The sequence below is a fragment of the Alligator sinensis genome, unplaced genomic scaffold, assembly GCF_000455745.1.
Source record: "Alligator sinensis unplaced genomic scaffold, ASM45574v1 scaffold601_1, whole genome shotgun sequence".
In the NCBI taxonomy this organism is placed as follows: Eukaryota; Metazoa; Chordata; order Crocodylia; family Alligatoridae; genus Alligator; species Alligator sinensis.
The window spans coordinates 2,879,873-2,898,187 of NW_005841905.1; the positions used below are offsets into that span (position 1 = coordinate 2,879,873).

Genomic DNA, 18,315 nt, shown 5'->3' on the forward strand with positions numbered 1-18,315 from the left:
GCCTTGCTGCTGCCTCTCTACAACCCCAGTGAGAGACTTGTCGTGCCCCTCACTTAGGAACACTGAGGCAAAGAACTCGTTGAGGAGTTCAGCCTTGTCCCCCCTGTCCGTCACCAATTGCTTCTGCCCATTTAGTAGGGGTCCTATTTCTCCCTGGGCCTTCCTTTTACTCCCTATATATCTAAAAAACAATTTTTTGTTATCCTTTACTTGGGATGCCATCCTCAGCTCCATGGTAGCTTTGGCCCGTCTAACTGCCTCCCTACAAGTGCGAGCAGAGGAGGTATACTCCTCTTTGGTAATCTCTCCCCGTTTCCACTTTTTATATGCTCCCATTTTTGTCCACAGGCTGCCCTGGATTTCTCTGGTCAGCCAAGGAAGCCTCTTGGCCCCTTTCCCTCTTTTTCCTCGCATTGGGATCGTCTCCCTCTGTGCCCGAAGGATCATTTCCTTAAGGCACAGCCACCCTTCCTGGGTTCCCATCTCTTCAAAACTCCTACTCTGCAGTGCGTCCTTGACTAATCGCCTGAGTTCATTTGACTAATCGCCTGAATTCATTGAAATCAGCTTTCCTAAAGTCTAGCACTTTCACCCTACTAGTTACCTTACCCACTCGATGTCTTATGGTGAATTCTGTTATTTGGTGATCCTTGTCCCCCGGATGACTACCAATCTGTAGGCCCCCTATCATATCATCCCCCGTTGCCAATACCAGGTCCAGTAAGGCATTCCCCCTAGTGGGACTGTGTACCTCCTGCGTCAGGTGGAGGTCCTGTACGCAGGATAGGAACGTGCGTGAACGGTGGGACTTTGCTGTCTGTCTCCCCCAGCAGATGTCTGGGTAGTTTAGGTCCCCCAAGACTACCGCCTCCTTAGCTTTTATGGTCTCTGAGAGCTGCCTCAGGAGCCCCGAATCTAGTTCTTCCCCTTGGTGTGGGGGTCTGTAGCCAAAGTTGAAAAGATGAAGGAAAAATAATATGGAAGGAAGAAACTGAAAAGAAAGAGAGAGAGAAGACAACACTAGACAGGCCTAATGCTAGTCCTCACACTACAGCTGAATATTAACCAGATCTCCTGCAGCTATGCTGGTGGTTCTCAACCTTTTTAGACTCAAATTGCATCTTGGGTAGTGCCAGCTCTTACCTTTCACTCCTTTTTTGACTCTGGAAAAATATAATGGCAATTTTTCTATTGCAAAGAACTCAGAAAGACCACAACAAGGCAGAATGTTTCTCACAATGGATTCCTATTTGATATCTCCGGGTTTACCTTGTGAGTCATGCATGGGTTTTTACATTCCTAACAGTGCTAATATTGCATAGCATCCTGCAGCATCCTTAAAAGGATCCCACAGAACCCTGGCCAGGAGTCACTGAGCTCAGGAACCACCAGTCTCGTTCTCTGCATTTTCTACATTCCTTTACCTTGCTTACCGATATGGCCCTCTTTGCTATAGTATCATGGTGCTTTGACACCTTTAATACAGGAGTGTTTTGAAGATAAATGTAAGCTAAGGAAGTACTATTATCTCTATTATATTTCATATAGGGTACATCTACAGGTGATATTAGAATGAAGCAATAAACTCTGGCGTGTACAAGGTACCTGTGCATGGTAGATAATTAATGGAAATCATTATTTTGCTAACGTGTAAATTGAAAAAGATTTTCTTACTAAATGAATCAATTAAAATGTATATTTTATACACAACCATCTTCATTTGACTACATGGTCATTGCTCTATCAAAATTTAACTTTTTTTAACCTATATCTCACTGACAAGCTAGCTGTTCATTAGTAAGCAGTGAAGAAAGTGAAATCTGGTTTGTCCAATTCAAGATATCGGTGGAATTTCAAGTACAGTGTGGACATAATTACATTTCCCATATTTCAGTATAGCCAGGGGAGCAGTTTATATCACTTTCACTCTTGCACAATTTTTACTGGACTAAAATACTTCCATTTTATTTTGCCAACATGACGCCTCTCTATAGCACAGTGTCCACCACCTCATATGGAAGAACTGGCTTAGCTGGGACTCAGAGAAAAAGATGTCACCTACTGAAAAACCAGTATCATTTTCCGCAGGCTCAATTAAGCAGTAATATGATGCTAGGTAATCCTCAGCTTTAAAATAGGCTCTTACCTAAGGTGCTGTATTACCTATTGACATTTCTCCCATCTCTAAATACTGACTTAACTCTGCCACAAGAAACACCCCCCGATGCTTTTAAGGCTTTTTAACCATTTCCATTTTATATATAATATGTCTGCCAACCTACACAGCTAGACTGAGGGCACTCCGAAGTACAGCTCTATTTATAGTTGGGAGCTCAGTCTGTTCCTCGTTTCAGTTTTGTTCCATTGGTTACTTGATAAAAAATAGCTGGCCATTTCTGTCTGTGTTTGTGACAGCACTCAGCAAATAGTTACTGCCAGTGGAGTGATGCACCAGAAAAAAAAAATACAGAAAATATGCTGTTTTTATGTGGATTCACAAAGGTATCCTCGTACATAAAACAACAGATCCTAGCAGTATAAATACTGGTCATTTCACAGCCTTGCTTTTATTCTAAGCCTAACAGAGAATAGCAGCCAGTGTGTAAGCTTTTCCAATGAAGCCTACTGGGGCTCATTCACAACAGCTGAGCATCTGATAAACGGATCACACTAGCTCTAATTACAAACTGCTGGTATTACTACTTTGGATGGACATGACACTGGATTGTCTAAAGCCAAGCCAACCTTATTTCTGTTGAGTGATCACAATTGCTGCTCTTGTACATAAATTGCATTCTAATGTTTGAAAAGCACACTAGGGATTGATTTACAAGGTACAGCACTTGCTGTCACTGCTGCCAAAGTGTTGTATGACACAGTTATGCATTTTGCAAGTAAAACTTATGAGAAGAGAACACAACAGTCTAACAGGACAACAGGATACAGATCAAGCCAATATTTATAGCTCTGATTTCCATTTGTACAGAAAAAAATAATCACTGTTTTGCATAATGCTCCATAGCTCTCAAAGTACTCAAAGGTAGTAGAGAAAACATCAATTAATACATAATCCCTCCAAGTAAACTGTACCTACATGGTACTACAGTTTCAGAGCGATTCTTTTGAATGTTCTCTTCCTTCTGTCCAATGGTAGCAACATTGGGTTCAGCTTGATAAGCACAAAGAGCTTCCCACTCTTTTTCCAGACGATTCTTATTCTTCAGATGGTCTTCCATATAGGACTGGAATTAAAAGAAGATAACATCAAGCACTACACTACTTAAATGAGACTGAGCTAAAAGAATATTCTTGGGGTTGAAAGCAGTTATTGAATATCTTCACTACCTAAAGCATCCCATATGTCTGTTTTACACTCAGTATCAAGGTATGATATAGAAACAAATGTTCATTTTTAAAACAAATCATTTACTTGTTAGATTGTAAGCTCTTCAAGGTTGGGTACATGCCTTATCCTATAGACTGGTGCATGCATTTACTAGGTATGACAAACTTGACATTCACAAATGTAGCTTAGAGAAGAGTATGGAATTACTGATCACTTACACACACACACACACACACACACACACACACACACACTTTTTAACTTATTTATTTATGTATTTATTTTTTTGCAATACTGGATAATAAAATGCGCCTTCTCATCTTAGAGGGGAATGTCTAACCACATTGTCTGGAGAAGGCCAACTCCTGATGTCTTGTGGAAGGGTAGGGGAAAAGAGAAAAGGCTCTTGGACATCAGGATTTTCTTCCCTGTAACCTTTTACTGCCCAGAATGCAGAAAGTAATAGGGAGAGAAGAATGTGAAATGCACTCCTCCCATGGCCATTGGGGTACATTCAAGAGTTACACTTAGACTGACATACCCCAAAGCCTAGGTGTGTAGGGGTTCATAGAGATTAAACACCCTAAAAATGGTAGGCCCAGGCTAAAGTTAGTTTACTTCACAGGTGAACTAACCTTAGAATGAGCTGGGTTAATCAAATCTAAAATGGGTTAACCCAGTCTAGTAAATGCCATCACAGCCCAGCCACTTGGCCCAGCCCCTGGCCTGTGCTGTTTGTAACCCCCCCAACCCGGCAATTCTTAGCACCCCTGACTATGCAGAACACCCCTGTCCCCCATGAGCTGCTATAGCTTGAGTTAGAAGAGGCTCTGCAGCTGGCAGTAACATTTCACATGGCTTGAATGGAAGGGGACATGCAACACAGTACTGTAGCCCAACTGCTGCATCTAAAAAGGTGATGTTAATAAATGTTAATAAATACTGTTACAAATTGTGGCTGGAAACTGGTGCAGGTAAGAAGATCTGTGGAGTGCAAGTCTCTGTAGTGGTCGGGCATCTTACTAAGTGGGGCATGGGAAGGTTGTCAGGTTTTGTAACCTTCAGGAGAAATGGGAAATGGAATTCAGCATTAGGCTGAATCTTGAATTTGAGAGAGAAGGAGTTTGGCAAAAGTGGGGACATTTCATGTTCTTCGGTTACATGGCATGATCCCCTTAAGCCTGTACCAGCCCCAACTAATACCTAGTAGTTTTGGGAGCCGAGTGGGCAATCAACTTCTTTCAATTTAACAAAATAAGAACCTGTAATTCATTTTTCATATCCATAACATCATTCTTCCGTATGTCATTTTAAATCCTTACACGCAATAGGAATAACGGCCATAAGTTGTTTTGAGAATAGGTTCAGGCTGGACATTAGAAGGCACTATTTCACAGTCAGGGCGGCTAGGATCTGGAACCAACTTCCAAGGGAAGGGGTGCTGGCTCTTACCCTGAGGGTCTTTTAAGAGGAGGCTTGACAATCACCTAGCTGGGGTCATTTGAGCCCAGTATTCTCTCCTGCCCAGGGCAGGGGGTCGGACTTGATGATCTACTTAGGTCCCTTCCGACCCTACATCTATGAATAACTTTCCCTTCTATAGCATCTTCAAAGAACACACCACAAAAACACTTTGCAAGCATTTATAAATTAAATATCCTCCCTATCTGCTAAGATAACTTGAGGTTAGTTCCTTCATCAGATGTAAAAGCCGTGGGAGGAAGTGAGGCACTAAGAGGTTGAGTGACATGCTGAAGCTCAGAAAGCAAGTTTGTGGCAAAGCTGTTATGTGAAGCCACACTATTGGTTCCTTCCTTTATTCCTGAAGAGCTCCCTATTTGCAGCAAAAGCTGTCCCTTCCTTTGCTTGTTTTTTCAATCACTTATTAGCACAGCTATTTCTTCCACTGCGCTTGCCTAAAAATAAGTTTCCTGGAAAGGTTTCATGGAAGTTTAACAAAATAGGAAATAATTTTGAGGAACTGAAAGTGTATTTTACACAACCTATTTTATATCATGTACTCACTTCTAAGGAAGAAAGGCTATCATCCTCTCTGCAGGTTTTTCAGAAAGCCGTCAGAAGTTTTAACCCAGTCTTTTGCCAAATGCAAGCTTTGCTACACTGTCATCACATATTACACACAAAGCATGATGCAAATTTAACAACATTTTTCAGTATATTTTGTCTTGCACACTGCTTTGTTTTCTAAAAGTGAGAGTGTACACATATTTATGGTGGTGTGCGAGTATAAGTGTGCATTAGTTTGGGGAAATCAAACTTAGCAATACTAATAAATTCATAAATGAGGATCTTCATAAGAAAAGCAGGGATGTAAGGAGTAACGGCATTTAACATAATGGACAAGAAAAGATATATTTGGAGACAAAGAAATATTGATGCCCTTACCACAAGCATAGATAGTGGATGTATTTCTAGATTACCCAAAATAAGGTGATGAACAGGGCACATCTGCTGCATATTGCTAATAAAAAAAAAATTATTCCTCTTAAATTAAGGATAGTTGGTAGACATGGGATTTTTTTTATATATGGAAAAATAAAGTAACTGAGACCATTTGATACTGTTCAAATTACCAAAAAGCCATGTTTCTTTGGTATAAGAGAGCTTTGTGCAGTATGTACTTGCATATTCCTAAAATAAGATTTTACATAGCTTTCACCATCATCATGTCCACATTGCTGCAACTTTACTCATCTTAATTTTTTTAAAATTTTGTACATTCATAAATAGAGTAATTTAACACAGTGAAGGTACTGTGGATTTAAAAAGTAACGTATAGTACTTTTAACCGCCCGCCCCCGAATGAATAGCTTTCTCTTCTAGTAAAATAATTTTTTCTGGAAACTTACCTGTGAACCCAAAGTGCAAGGACAAACAAATAAAGACAATGCATGGAAAACTTTGCTTTAATTAAGACAATTGCCAATCATTATTGATCCTTTGTGCTGCTCATGTTGATCAACAGGGACTCTTTCAATGCTTTTGAAAAAAGCAAAATGGAAAGCACCCAGACTTATGAGATGTTTAAACAACTGTATCCACACATCTTTGAGTGTCCCTGTTTAGGTGAAAACCAATTTAAAATATCTTTAAAAGCACATTTTTAAAGGAGATGCCTTCAAAACCTCAGAATTTGAAGTAGTTAAACTATGAACAAACTTTCATTTAAAACCCTATAAAGCACACTTCTGTTGCTGTTTTGCTAGGAGGAGTTTATTTATTCTGAAATAGCCTCCTAAGAATTCCTCGGAGCATCCTAATCCGAGTGGAGCTTCTGATACTTTAGAGATTGCATATCTACTCAAATGCATGCAGCAATTAGGATGTTTTCAGAGGTGTTCTCCAGTGTTTGCCTGGCACAACAGAAATGTATTAACCATACATCAAACACACATGCTCTTTCACTGTCCCACAAGAGCACACAAAAGAAAACAGTTATTGCCACTATTCTTTTAATTCTACTAAAAGTTCTCCGTAGACATAAAGTGGCTGGCTTTGCCAAGGTGCCCACTCAGTAGTCCTCAGCAAGGAGCCCACAATACTGAGTTCATTGCTATTGTCTTGAGGGTTGGCTGCAAGTCCTGATTCAAGTCTTAGCTTCCTGGGGCTTTCATTTTCCTGAGGCAGAAGGGGTCTTGGTGATTCTGTACACTATTTGTATTTTGTAGCATTATGTTTCCCTCATTTGTCCAGATGGGATGTCCTTGCCACTAAAGATTTCCAGGGAAGGGGGTGGATTCATGTGAGTCACCCTAGCAGCGCACAGTGGGGGTGACTTGTTCTTAAATGTATTAATACCCTGAGAGTAAAGCCTCGTGTTTTGCAACAGCAGGGGACATGCCAGTTCAAAAGTCTCAGTGTACCAGATTAGCCTTGTGCCAGGGAATGAAAAAGCCATCCTGGGGAGGGGCCTTGCCAGTGGATCTCTGCCTCAGAGAACTAGTGCACTTGGGACCAGACTCCTGACACAGTCTGAACACAAATTCCTGAAAATGCATGGGTAGGCAATGCCTACTCAGATCTGGTTTGGATTTGGCAAGGATTTCTCACCTAGTTTAGATTTGGTTCAGGTGGTTTTTAAATTGAATATTCTGTTAAATTGCTGCCGCATCCCTTTTGTCTATCACAAAGGCCCAGTATTTGGTAAGTGTTTTGTGAACAAATTAAGACTAATGAGTATCAAACCAAAATCCTAATAGTACTGGTGAGTCTCTTAATATTACTACTGTATTTTCACCTGTCTAGACAGGCCCTGCTTTCAAAGCACTTTTTTCTTAGTCACTGTTCAGCAATTACCAAAAGCAATAATATCTGGCAAAACGCTGCCCACCTTGGTCTCGGCAGACGGGCACTCCCCCATCATGAATTGGGACATCTCTTTCAATAAAAGATGAGCAACTCTAAATGACCAAGCCTAATGGGCTTAATCTAATCTCAAATGCCAAATACAAAAAGGTGGCCTGAATATAATTTTAATCCTTATGAACAGCGGACCCACACCATACCCCTAATTACTTGCAAATGCAAGTTGCTTTTCCTAAAGACACTACAAGGAAATCAAAACAAGGATTTAACATGCTGGAGTGGGATCATTGTGACTCTCTGCCTCAATAGGGAGCAGGGGACTCCAGGAGCTCAGGATTTTTGTCAGGTTCAGGGATTAACACCTCTTTGATGTAAATGCAGCTCTAGATCACAAACCCCATGGATTCTCCCAAGATGTGTGAAGTGCCCAAACCATGGAGCTCAGCAGAAGCTCTGGCCTTGCTCCTTGAACAAATCTCAGGTCTCCACCTCTAAAGCAGAGGATCCGCCAAGACAGCCTGGGGGCAGTGAACTGTAATGTGCCCGCTTGTGGCACTACACTTCCAGAAAAATCACTTCAGGGTGCAAGGATAACTTAGAAGTTCACCTCCTGACCAGCACCCATATCTTTACATGGATCCACAGAGCCACACAATACTTTGGCAACATCCAGGTAAGATGTCAGCACGGAAATGGCTGGTTCCTATTCCCATATTGAGATGGTGAGAAGAGCAGACCTCTACTGTGCTGATCTCAAGGGTTAGGTGCTTCCAGGCAGCTGCCCTTTGTTTCCTCACTGGAGAAATGGATGCAAGAGAACGGGCTCTCTATATTATGCAGTGTCTGCAACAGCACATGAAATGCTGAAGGGCTCTTGAGCAGCTTGAAGCAGCCTCTTCTTCATCTCGTTTCTCTTGTTCTTTCCAATCGGACTCTGAGATTCTCTTTGAATGTAAGCTTCCCCTTGTTGCTATTAACCTGTGGTCCCAGCCCTTTCTTCATACATTCTGCTGCTACAGCACATCCCAGCCTCACTGCATAGCTACTTTCCATTCAGCTTTAACCTCTTTGCCTATTTCTCCCTTTGATTCTCCATACCTCACTGCATTTATCCTCTCTGTGCAAGTCCACGTTACTTTAAACATGTCACATGCTTTCTCCATTATTTTTCTGCTTTAATATTTGGTCCTTAGAGGCTGCAGGGAAGAATTCTTTCCTCCTGCCTGGAGCTCAAAAGTACAGCAGTCTGAATGGCAAAAGCCCTACCAAATCCACCATTCCCAACCCCTTCAAATACAGCAAGATGCTTTGCTCTTCAGTCTAGTTTTAAATGTACAGCACCCCACATGGCAGACTTCCCAGTTTTCAGAAGTTCGTTACCATGAATTACTCTCTGGAAGCTTACCTAAATGTTCTTTTTTTCTAGTTTCTTCCCATTCACCCTAGCTGGATCTCTTGGTACTACCAAGAGCCCCAGTTCAGCAAGCCAGTGTTGTGCATGGAACAGCTAGAGGACTGAACCATGAACTCTCCTCCCCACCTGCCCTACTGCTCATTCCATCCAGGAAAAGCACACACACCAACTGCAGATGCTTCTTCAGCCTGACGAAGGGTTTTTAAACCCAAAAGCTTGCTAAGAATTTTTTTTCCAACTATTTAAGTTGGTTTAATAAAAGATATTAGATTCACCCAAAGAACCATGTCTGCTCTCCCTACCTTTGAATTTACATCTTCTGAACTCTTGATCATGCCTGCTCCTTAGCTACCAGTTAGCCAAATAGCTTTTTAATCTCTCTCTCAAACAGGTCTCTCTAGCTCTCAGATCATTTCAGCTTTTCAACCTCTGAACTGTTCAGTTTGTAATTACCATATTTACTCGAATCCAAGACGAGGTTTCCCCCCTGCCCCCAGACCCCCATTCAGCATAGGGAAAAAAGAAACCTTGTCTTGGATTTGGTATGTCCTAGGACAGGCAGCTGCTGTAGCTCTGGCTCTAATTCCAGCCCTGACCCAGTGGGAGACTGCACAGGGCGGGGTGGGGAGCAGAGGGGAGACCACACAGTGTACAAGGTGAGGGGAGCGTGGGGGAGATCATGGAGCAGACTGTGTGATGTGGGGGGCTGAGGGGAGTGCAGGGGAGACTGCAGTGCAGTGGGGTTGTGGAGGGGTGAGGGTGCAGGGGGAGATCATGCTGCACAGGGCAGACTGCACAGCAGCTGTGGACCCAACCCAAGCCTGAGGTTGGACCTGCCACCATCGCTGCTGCCTGTCTGGGGCCACAACCAGGTGTGCCCCATGCCCCAGGCTGAAGCCAGACTGGAGCCACTCTATAGGGTAAATGGCAGTGGGGGGGAAGTAGCAGAAGGGACAGGCAGGAGGGGTGCAAGCACTGGGGGTACAGGCACCAGGGCAGCAAGCAGTACGAGTAGGACAGCCAAGGGGCAAGGGCCGACAGGCTGCTTGCCCCCCACCGCTGCTTTCCCTTCAGCTTGACCCACTGCTGCTGCTGTCACCACTGCAGTGGTGGTGATGGTAGGGGGGAGGAATTGAATTTAAAATGACCCTCCGCTACTTAGATTCTATACATGGGAAATTATAACAAAGTTTATAATTACCATACATAGAAGCTAATTACTGGGGAGAGGAGGCACCTTCAATTCTAAGTCATCTTGAATTTAGGTAAATACCATATCATGAGGGAAATCTGATACCCTGAATTGACAACAATTCCTAGGGAGTTGAGAACCTTTTTAGAAGGGACTATTAATTCCTTGCTTTGTTATGAGATAGTATAGCTTGTGCATCCCAACAATGTACAGGCCTTTCTTATACTGCACACTTCATTTGCTGCTTACTGTCACAACTAGGTCCTTTCACCTGTACTGCTTCCAACTCATCTTTCTCACAGTGTATGTGTTCATTTGGACCACTGCCCTTTTGCTATATTGCCACTTCATTCCTCTGCTGATTTGGGAGCTAGACGATTTGTGCAGACCATTCCCTCATTCATCATAACTATGCATTCAGTAGAAGTTTTATTTTTTTTATTTCCTGTTCATGGTCTCAGTCAAGGTATGTCTGTATTCCTGCCCCATCCTTACCTCTGTCCACAGCACTTCCTAGTTTGGCCTCACTTTGAAATGTCATTAAAAAAAAAGCCATTCTTTTGTATTTCCAAGGTCAATAATTAAGGTGCTAAAAAAAGCTGATGTCAACAACAATTCTAGTTTGCTAGATTTCTCTAGACCTATACACTGCTGTTTATTCTTGCTCTGTGTACCCTCCTTTAGCTACATTTCAATCCATGAGTCCCTTAAAATAATTTAAATAAATTTTTCAATTAACAATTCATGAGACGGTTTCAATGCTATTTTAAAATCTAAATAGAGGTTTTGCTTTCACTTCATTTGCTGAATTTGTGATTGTATTTTAGAAAAGCAATAAAAATTTGTTCAGGCAAGATTATTCTTTCGAAACCTATTTATATTCTGTACATTCTTACAATTACCACTGGAAGAGGCGTGAGTAGGGTGACCATAATCATTTTAGAGAAGTCAGGAACGGGGTCAGAAAATCCGGAATGGGGGCACGCATGTGCATCCCCCCCCTCCCCCGGTGCTTTCAGACCCCCACTCCCTGTGAGGATGCACGCGCGCGCGCACACACAGCCCCAACTCTGCAGCTCTCAGCTCCCCCAGTGCGGAAGCCCACAGCCAGGCTTCCATCCCCCACACTCAGAGGCTGGATCCGACTGGCCCCATGTGGCACCCCCTAGGCTCCACTAGCCCATGCTGCGTGGCCACATGGTGCCCCCTTTCTCCAAGGCATTAAACAATTCAACCTCATCACATACATTTTCTGGCAAGTGATACATTGTGAAAAAGAATTCACAGTTACAGGGTTAGCATCATAGATGTTCATGCTGCTCAGGATATCTATCAGTTCCCAAGGCAATCCTGCATATTAGGCCTCCCTCTCCTTAAATGTTTAGACAGGGACAAAGTAAGCTCCTTCAGTGCTCAGGGCAGGGGAATAATGCTGACCAATGGAGACTAAGGTTGGGGCAGGGAGGAGTGGAGTCTTATCTGTCCTAGCTCTCCACTGGAGGTAGCTTCTGCTGCTGTGAATATAGCAGCATGGGGTCAGGCTGCAGTAACCCCTTGGGGCAGGTTCCCTGGGAGCTGCACCTGGTCTCCTGTTTGCTTCCCCTCAATACAGTATTGCTCGTAGGGCTGCACCTCCCATGGCAGACTCCCAAAGGGCTACCATTCTGCTTGCCCCTTGCTGCATGTGGAGTTGCATCTACATTGCACCTGTGGCTGGTCAGTGCAGGGCTACACCTGCCATGGCAAAAACTCCTGGGGTGGGAGAAGCATTGTGGTGCCAAGGGTTTGTGTCCTGCTCACTGCTCCCTTCCTCCTCCCAGTTAGTATATCTAACAAAAGTAGTGTAACTGTGATCTTCACAGACTAAATTATAATGGCTCCATGTTGTCATATTAAGTGGGAAGAGAGGTGAGGCTTGATGTGTCCTCTGAGTAAAATCCAAGGAGCAAAAAGCTAACATATAATGTGACCTGAGAACTCATTATCTGTTTCCCAAGTCTAGAGTAAAACCCCCAAAACACAACACCTCACCCTCACCCAAATCCACATCCCTTTCAATACCAAATCTGAAATCCTGGATACACTTCTCTTAAGAGTAAAATTCACTATGACTTCAGTAGAGCTAAGATTTCATATGTATATTATACTATATACCCATTTTACACAAAATATGTAAACTCCTTTTCTCACTTCTATCAGAAGATAGTGGGGTCTTCTTCAAAAAGAGCTTTTCAAAAGGAAGCTGGATGGGCACCGATCTGGGATGGTTTAAAAATGGCATATCCTGCAAAGGCCTGTGAGGTCCCTTCTAATCCCATAACTGCAAGATCACAAATGAAAATCTTTGTACAATAGTTTTTAAAAAAAAGGGGGGGAGGTTACTTAAATCTGTACAGATATTCAGGAATTACACTGAGTAGTAGTTCTGATCAATATTTGAAGTTTTCCTATTTTAAAAATTTGCCCATCTTTCTCAATATCTAATTATGTTAGTGAAAAGGGCAGTTTTTGAAGAGAGCTCTCTTTTAATTTAGCCTTGCAAAAGTATTATGAAAATTTAACAGCCTTGCCATAAAATACCACTATATCATCTTGATATGATGGATGGTGATGGCAAAAAAACAAAACAGAAAAATAGATGGAAACATTTTTCTTAGCAAACAACTATGCACCTCAGATAAGAAGATTTTTTCTAGATTGTTCTAAATAGATTGCATAATTAAACAATATATGCTGACTTCTATTGTGATACCAGTAAACAATCAGAATTGACATCTGGTACTTTAGATTGTATATTTATAGAGGCAAAGATTATTGTAAATGACTAAGCATGTACTCAAAGAGCACAATCTTGCTATAGCATATCATCTAAAATAATTTAAAAGGATTGCCCTGGGACCTCTAGGGAAATCTCATCTGTGCACGGAATGGCATCCATCAACATAAACTGCAACACAACTTTTACATTATGCTTATAATTCACAAGAACATTAAATGGCAACCTGTATTCTATTTACTTAAATTAATATACCCTTGATGCAGTGGATATCACTATCTCCCCCCTCTCTCAATGCTCCGATAATAGTTTTGTAACATGTAAAAGGATTATTTCAATCCAATCAGCAGGTGCTGGGATCAGTGCATGTCAGACAAACACTTGCTAATCCCTTTTCTTATAGCTCCCAGCTGCCAAAGGTGCTCAATGAAATCCAAATGAAATGGCTGGATACAACCTGGTGGGGGCTGACGCAGGTTTTCAGCTCTGCTGAAACTCCTGAAAATTACATGTTATACTAACCATTGTTAGAGTTAGAAAGGATGGGGCCAGGGGGATTTTAAAAAAAGGGAACTAAAAATAAATGCTGTTAAAGTAAGAACACAGAATTCTAAGGAACTTACTGTACCTATAAATGTGGAGGAAGTAAAAAATTCATCCCATGAAGAACCCCTTCTCCAGGGTTACCACCTACTAGTAATATCTTCCAGGTCTTAAAATACAACCATCCCCGCCCTTACCAGCCCTTAAAATCCAAATTATGCCTATGAAGTTTCATCCCTACAATTACATTGCTTTAAATAAACCTTCGATAAAAGGGATAAGATGCTTACTAAAAAAGGAATACAATTATTCCTTTATAAGCTTTTGCATTTCTATAGGACCTTCCACCCAACTGTCTCAAAGCATTCACAATACTCCTTCAAGGGAAGCAAGTATTATTGCCATTTTACAGATGGGAAAGTGAAAGAGCAAACATGTTTTAGTTAATTGCCCAAAGTGACAGAGTACAGTTGGGAAGAAAAGTCAGATCTTGACTCATAGGCTTGGGCCTTAATCATAGGTTCATTTTTCTTATCATGATTATTCATAAAAAGGGCCTAAAATAGTGCTAATAAGCACATTTGATTTTATTTTGATATGCAACTTGGAAGTAGGTTGGGTTTGTTTTGTTTTTTTTAAAAGGTACAAGATTAACATTGTTTGTTAAGACATTAATTTAATTGAAAGACAACGCTATATTTGGATTAGACAGGAAATTCCAGATCAGTAAAGAGGCAACAGATTAATTGGCTGAAATGAGAGCCACTTTTCCCCACCTTCCTATACTGGCTTTTGACAATAAAAAAAAAAGTATAATTAAGGAAGAAGAAGGATATTTTTGAGTGAGCTAGATACCTAATGTTGCTGTTTCACTGTATTTGACATATTATGACTAGGATGTGCATGACACTTTTAAAGAGAACTTTGAAAAATGGAAAGAGACACCAAGGATGGAGGATGTTAAATTATTCAACTGAGGTTTGGGATGAACTTGTGCTCATGTTGTTAAAAAGCAAAACCACAAACCATACAATTATATAAAAAAAAATTAGCAGATGTCACTAATTAAAAAAATAAAATACAAACAAGCCCATCAACCCTGGCAAAGAGTTATAATTTCACAAAAATGTGACAGTGTTGTACCCTGCAAACTAAGACTTGTTCACCTTTTCTAGTACATAATTGCACTTGCACATATATTGACTTGTTCCTTTAATTTATAAAGTATTTATGAGATGATCCATTCTGCTGCTTCCCTTCCCCCCCACTAATAATATTCATCTGCATATCATATTAGAAAACCCAAGATTTACATGCAACTTAATGACAGATAAGGTGTGCCAAAGACCTATACAAATATAACGCATCTCATTATTTAATTGAGGGCACAGTAGTAGGAGCCACACCCTCTCAAGACCCAGGAACACAATTTAGCACAATTGGGCTCCCTATTGGATGTGGTATTTGCAAATTTATGTCGTAAGGAATTATGATATTTTGAAAATCCATAATGCATTCATCCCATACAAATATTATTGAGTAACAGCTATCTAGTACTGAAGTGATATATAAAAAGACCTCTGTCTACACGTGGTTAAATTCAACAAAAATAATGAGATTATGGAAAATCCAACCAAGCATGACTAAATATATTAAAGAGATACAACATGATTTTAGAGGTTGGGGCCAAATTACAGCTCTGCCTGAGAGCAGAAAAGGAAAACAGGCCAGTCCTTCCCTGAGAGCAATTATGCCACCCTAAGAGACATTAAAACCACTTAGGAAAGATAAGAAACTGAAAAATGGCAGTCAGTATGAGATTTATTATAGATATAATATGCACATCATGAACATTTATACAATTCATGCTCACCATGCATGTGTAAAGGGAAGCAAGGAGGTGAGAAATGGAAAAAAAAAAACAGGCCTTTTCATGGAAGAGTCCATGCAAGAGACAGGGCTAGGAAACTTTAATGTGCAAACTGTGTGATAAATTATGGATGGCCAAACTCTAGGTACCAGCACAAATACATCCTCAATCTTGGAACATTCATGCTAATGTGCTTCCACACTGCCTTTCCAGTCTTGGTTATTTCAGGAGTTACAGATACAGAGGTTTCCCAGCAACTTGCCTAGCCTCTCTTGTTGTGGTCAGCAACATGAAAATGCAAGGAAATCCATCTAGGCATCAAGGGAAATGATGATGAACTACACTAACGCAGAAAGAAGACACTTCTTGTTTCTGTCCTCTTTCTGCCCTTCCATATCCCCCCACTGCAGAGCTAATATGCTGAAGGTGATTCAGCAGTTTGGGGGAAGATCCTGTCTGCTGATACTCAAACCCTGTCCACAACAGCAAGCGTCTCATTTCCGTTAACATTCCAGTTCTTATCCGCCTTCTCTGGGATTTTGAACAGCAGATGGTCTGACCCAAAGATGAGAATCCAGGAAGCAAGAGGAAAGAGAACAAAATAAGAGGAATAAGGAGAAAATAATGGGCAATTTGAGAGGGAAGCCAGTAACAGAAAATGTGGGGCTAATAGAAAAGACACAGGGGCTATGATGAAAGCAGATGCTACTTTCCTAAAAACCAGAAAAATGAACCCAGATTTGATACCCCCAAAAATGGGAAGAAGGGAAAAAAATTAACTTAGAAAAATAAGCATTAGCCACAGAAAAGCAATTAAACAAAAGCAAATATCTCCTTTCACCTTTGGGAGAAAAGGATGGGCGAGGTAACCAATTGTGGTCTGAACATTCCCATCCTGGGTACAGCTGAGATTTTCTGTTTGAAGAATGCTAGAAAATAATTTAAGCATGTTATAGCCAGTTAACCAGGTAAATAATAGCTTGCTCCTAGATAGAAAGACCAACACTGAATCATCTCTCAGAACTAAATATTAAAACGCGAGTAAACCTGCTTAAACAGCATGACATGAACGTTTTGTAAGAGTGTGAGCAGACACAAGAAAAGGCGAGTAATATTATTACCCACAGGCTTAATGCGCGGGTCTAGTGGAAGCAGTAAGCCCTGTAGTTACATCTTGAACTAGGAATAGAGTAGGTTGTAGCTTCAGCTCTGCTTGTAACCTGCCAGATGTCCTTGGACAGGGCAGAGTCCATTCTGGGTTTTAGTTTCCCTCTCTGCAAAATTTGGCTAATGAGACTGACCTTCTCTGGAATGCGATTTGAGACCTACTGCTGAAAGGTGCTACCTAGGCGCTATCATCACTACTACTACCGTGGACAGGCTTCCAGGAACTTAAATATTCACTGTATCAGGCCAAATACTCCGAAGATTTCACATTCCCAAGGTGCCTTTGTCTACACATCTTTGACAAGTCAAGAACCTGTGCATGCCTTTCCACCAGCACAAATTTGTTTGTTATAGTGATGCTGTACATGACACACACGCATGCATTTCCTTCTACAGAACCAACACATATACTATAATTGTTGGTAATTTTTAAATTAACATATTTGTCTTATTTTAACAGATACTGTTCCTACTTCTCTTTTGGGTAACAAAGCTCACTGTTTGACTTCAGGGTAATAGGAGATAATAGAAACTGTCTGTCCAGATAGGGACACAAATCAGAGACTTGTTAGTTAATGTGCAAACACCATAATAGCACAAATACTCTTAAGTTGGACATCATGAGTTTATGCTTGGGCACCTGCTGGATGTGCATGCTACATCTGAATGCTACACTAGGACCACTCTTGGGGATGTAAAATTTCTTTTCACATTGCAATAGGTGCTTAATGAAACCGACTCCATTATGTTCTTTTATGCCTAAAAGAAACAGGCTGAATCAGAAATCTCAGTGCTTGGGTGTGTTCTGATTTGAGCTCCATTTTAGGCAAAATTCTGCCTCATGTAATTACAACAGCCCACCCAACTCAATGTATTTTCCTTGAATGCAATATTCATCTCCTGCCTTACACATCTTACCATACAGCTTACAGATTAAGCAGAAGACCCTTGACTTAGGATGCCATAATGAATACCTATGCCATTCTAAGTAATTGGGGTTTTTTTCCAGGTATATTTGATTATGGATGTGGGTTTTTAAAGAATTGCGAAGTTCCACCCAACAGCTGGCTGTATTTCAACGGGGAATGAAGCAGCTATATATACTATGCATATATACATCTAATTACTGTATGATGTGTAACGCTTGGTGCTACAATATCATTCTTGGGGTAGGTCTCCTGCTATGGAACAATCATAAGACTAGACTTCCACAGCCTGTTCTGAAATCCTTAACCAGGGATCCAAATGAAGCCTTTGATGTCTCAAGTCGGTAAATGCTGCAGGTTAAATGAGATCAGTAGAATCTGTCAAGACAATAGCAGCTTTAATATCAAGTCTATCTAGGCACAAAATTAGTGTTCTAACCTACATATTGAAAGTAAACTCTAAGGAAAGTTTGTTAATATGCAATATTTTGCCACTGACAAAGGAAAAACACCATTTTCTATTACATCATTTCTTTGCTTTATTGGGATGTGGTCAAATTAATGCTCTATTTTTAGATCTCTTTCTGCAGGACCTGTTTGGCTAAAACCACTACAAATCAGATTTTGTAAATTATTCTAGCTATACCACATAAGTTGCTTCATATATGTAATTCACTTATCTTTGGCAGTGAATGCAGACTCATCACCTTTGTCGAGGATTTTAAGACAGCTGATATTGTAGGAAACTATTTATA

At 41.0% G+C, this 18,315-nt stretch overlaps 1 protein-coding gene across 1 annotated transcript in view; it reads right to left on the reverse strand.

The window, feature by feature from the left end:
* PTPRN2 (protein tyrosine phosphatase, receptor type N2) overlaps positions 1–18,315 on the reverse strand; it is a 636,077-nt gene that overhangs the window by 70,415 nt on the left and 547,347 nt on the right. Inside the window, exon 13 of the mRNA XM_025197792.1 lies at positions 3,095–3,242. Coding sequence (XP_025053577.1) covers positions 3,095–3,242 — 148 coding nt within the window. The remainder of the gene's footprint in view (positions 1–3,094; positions 3,243–18,315) is intronic.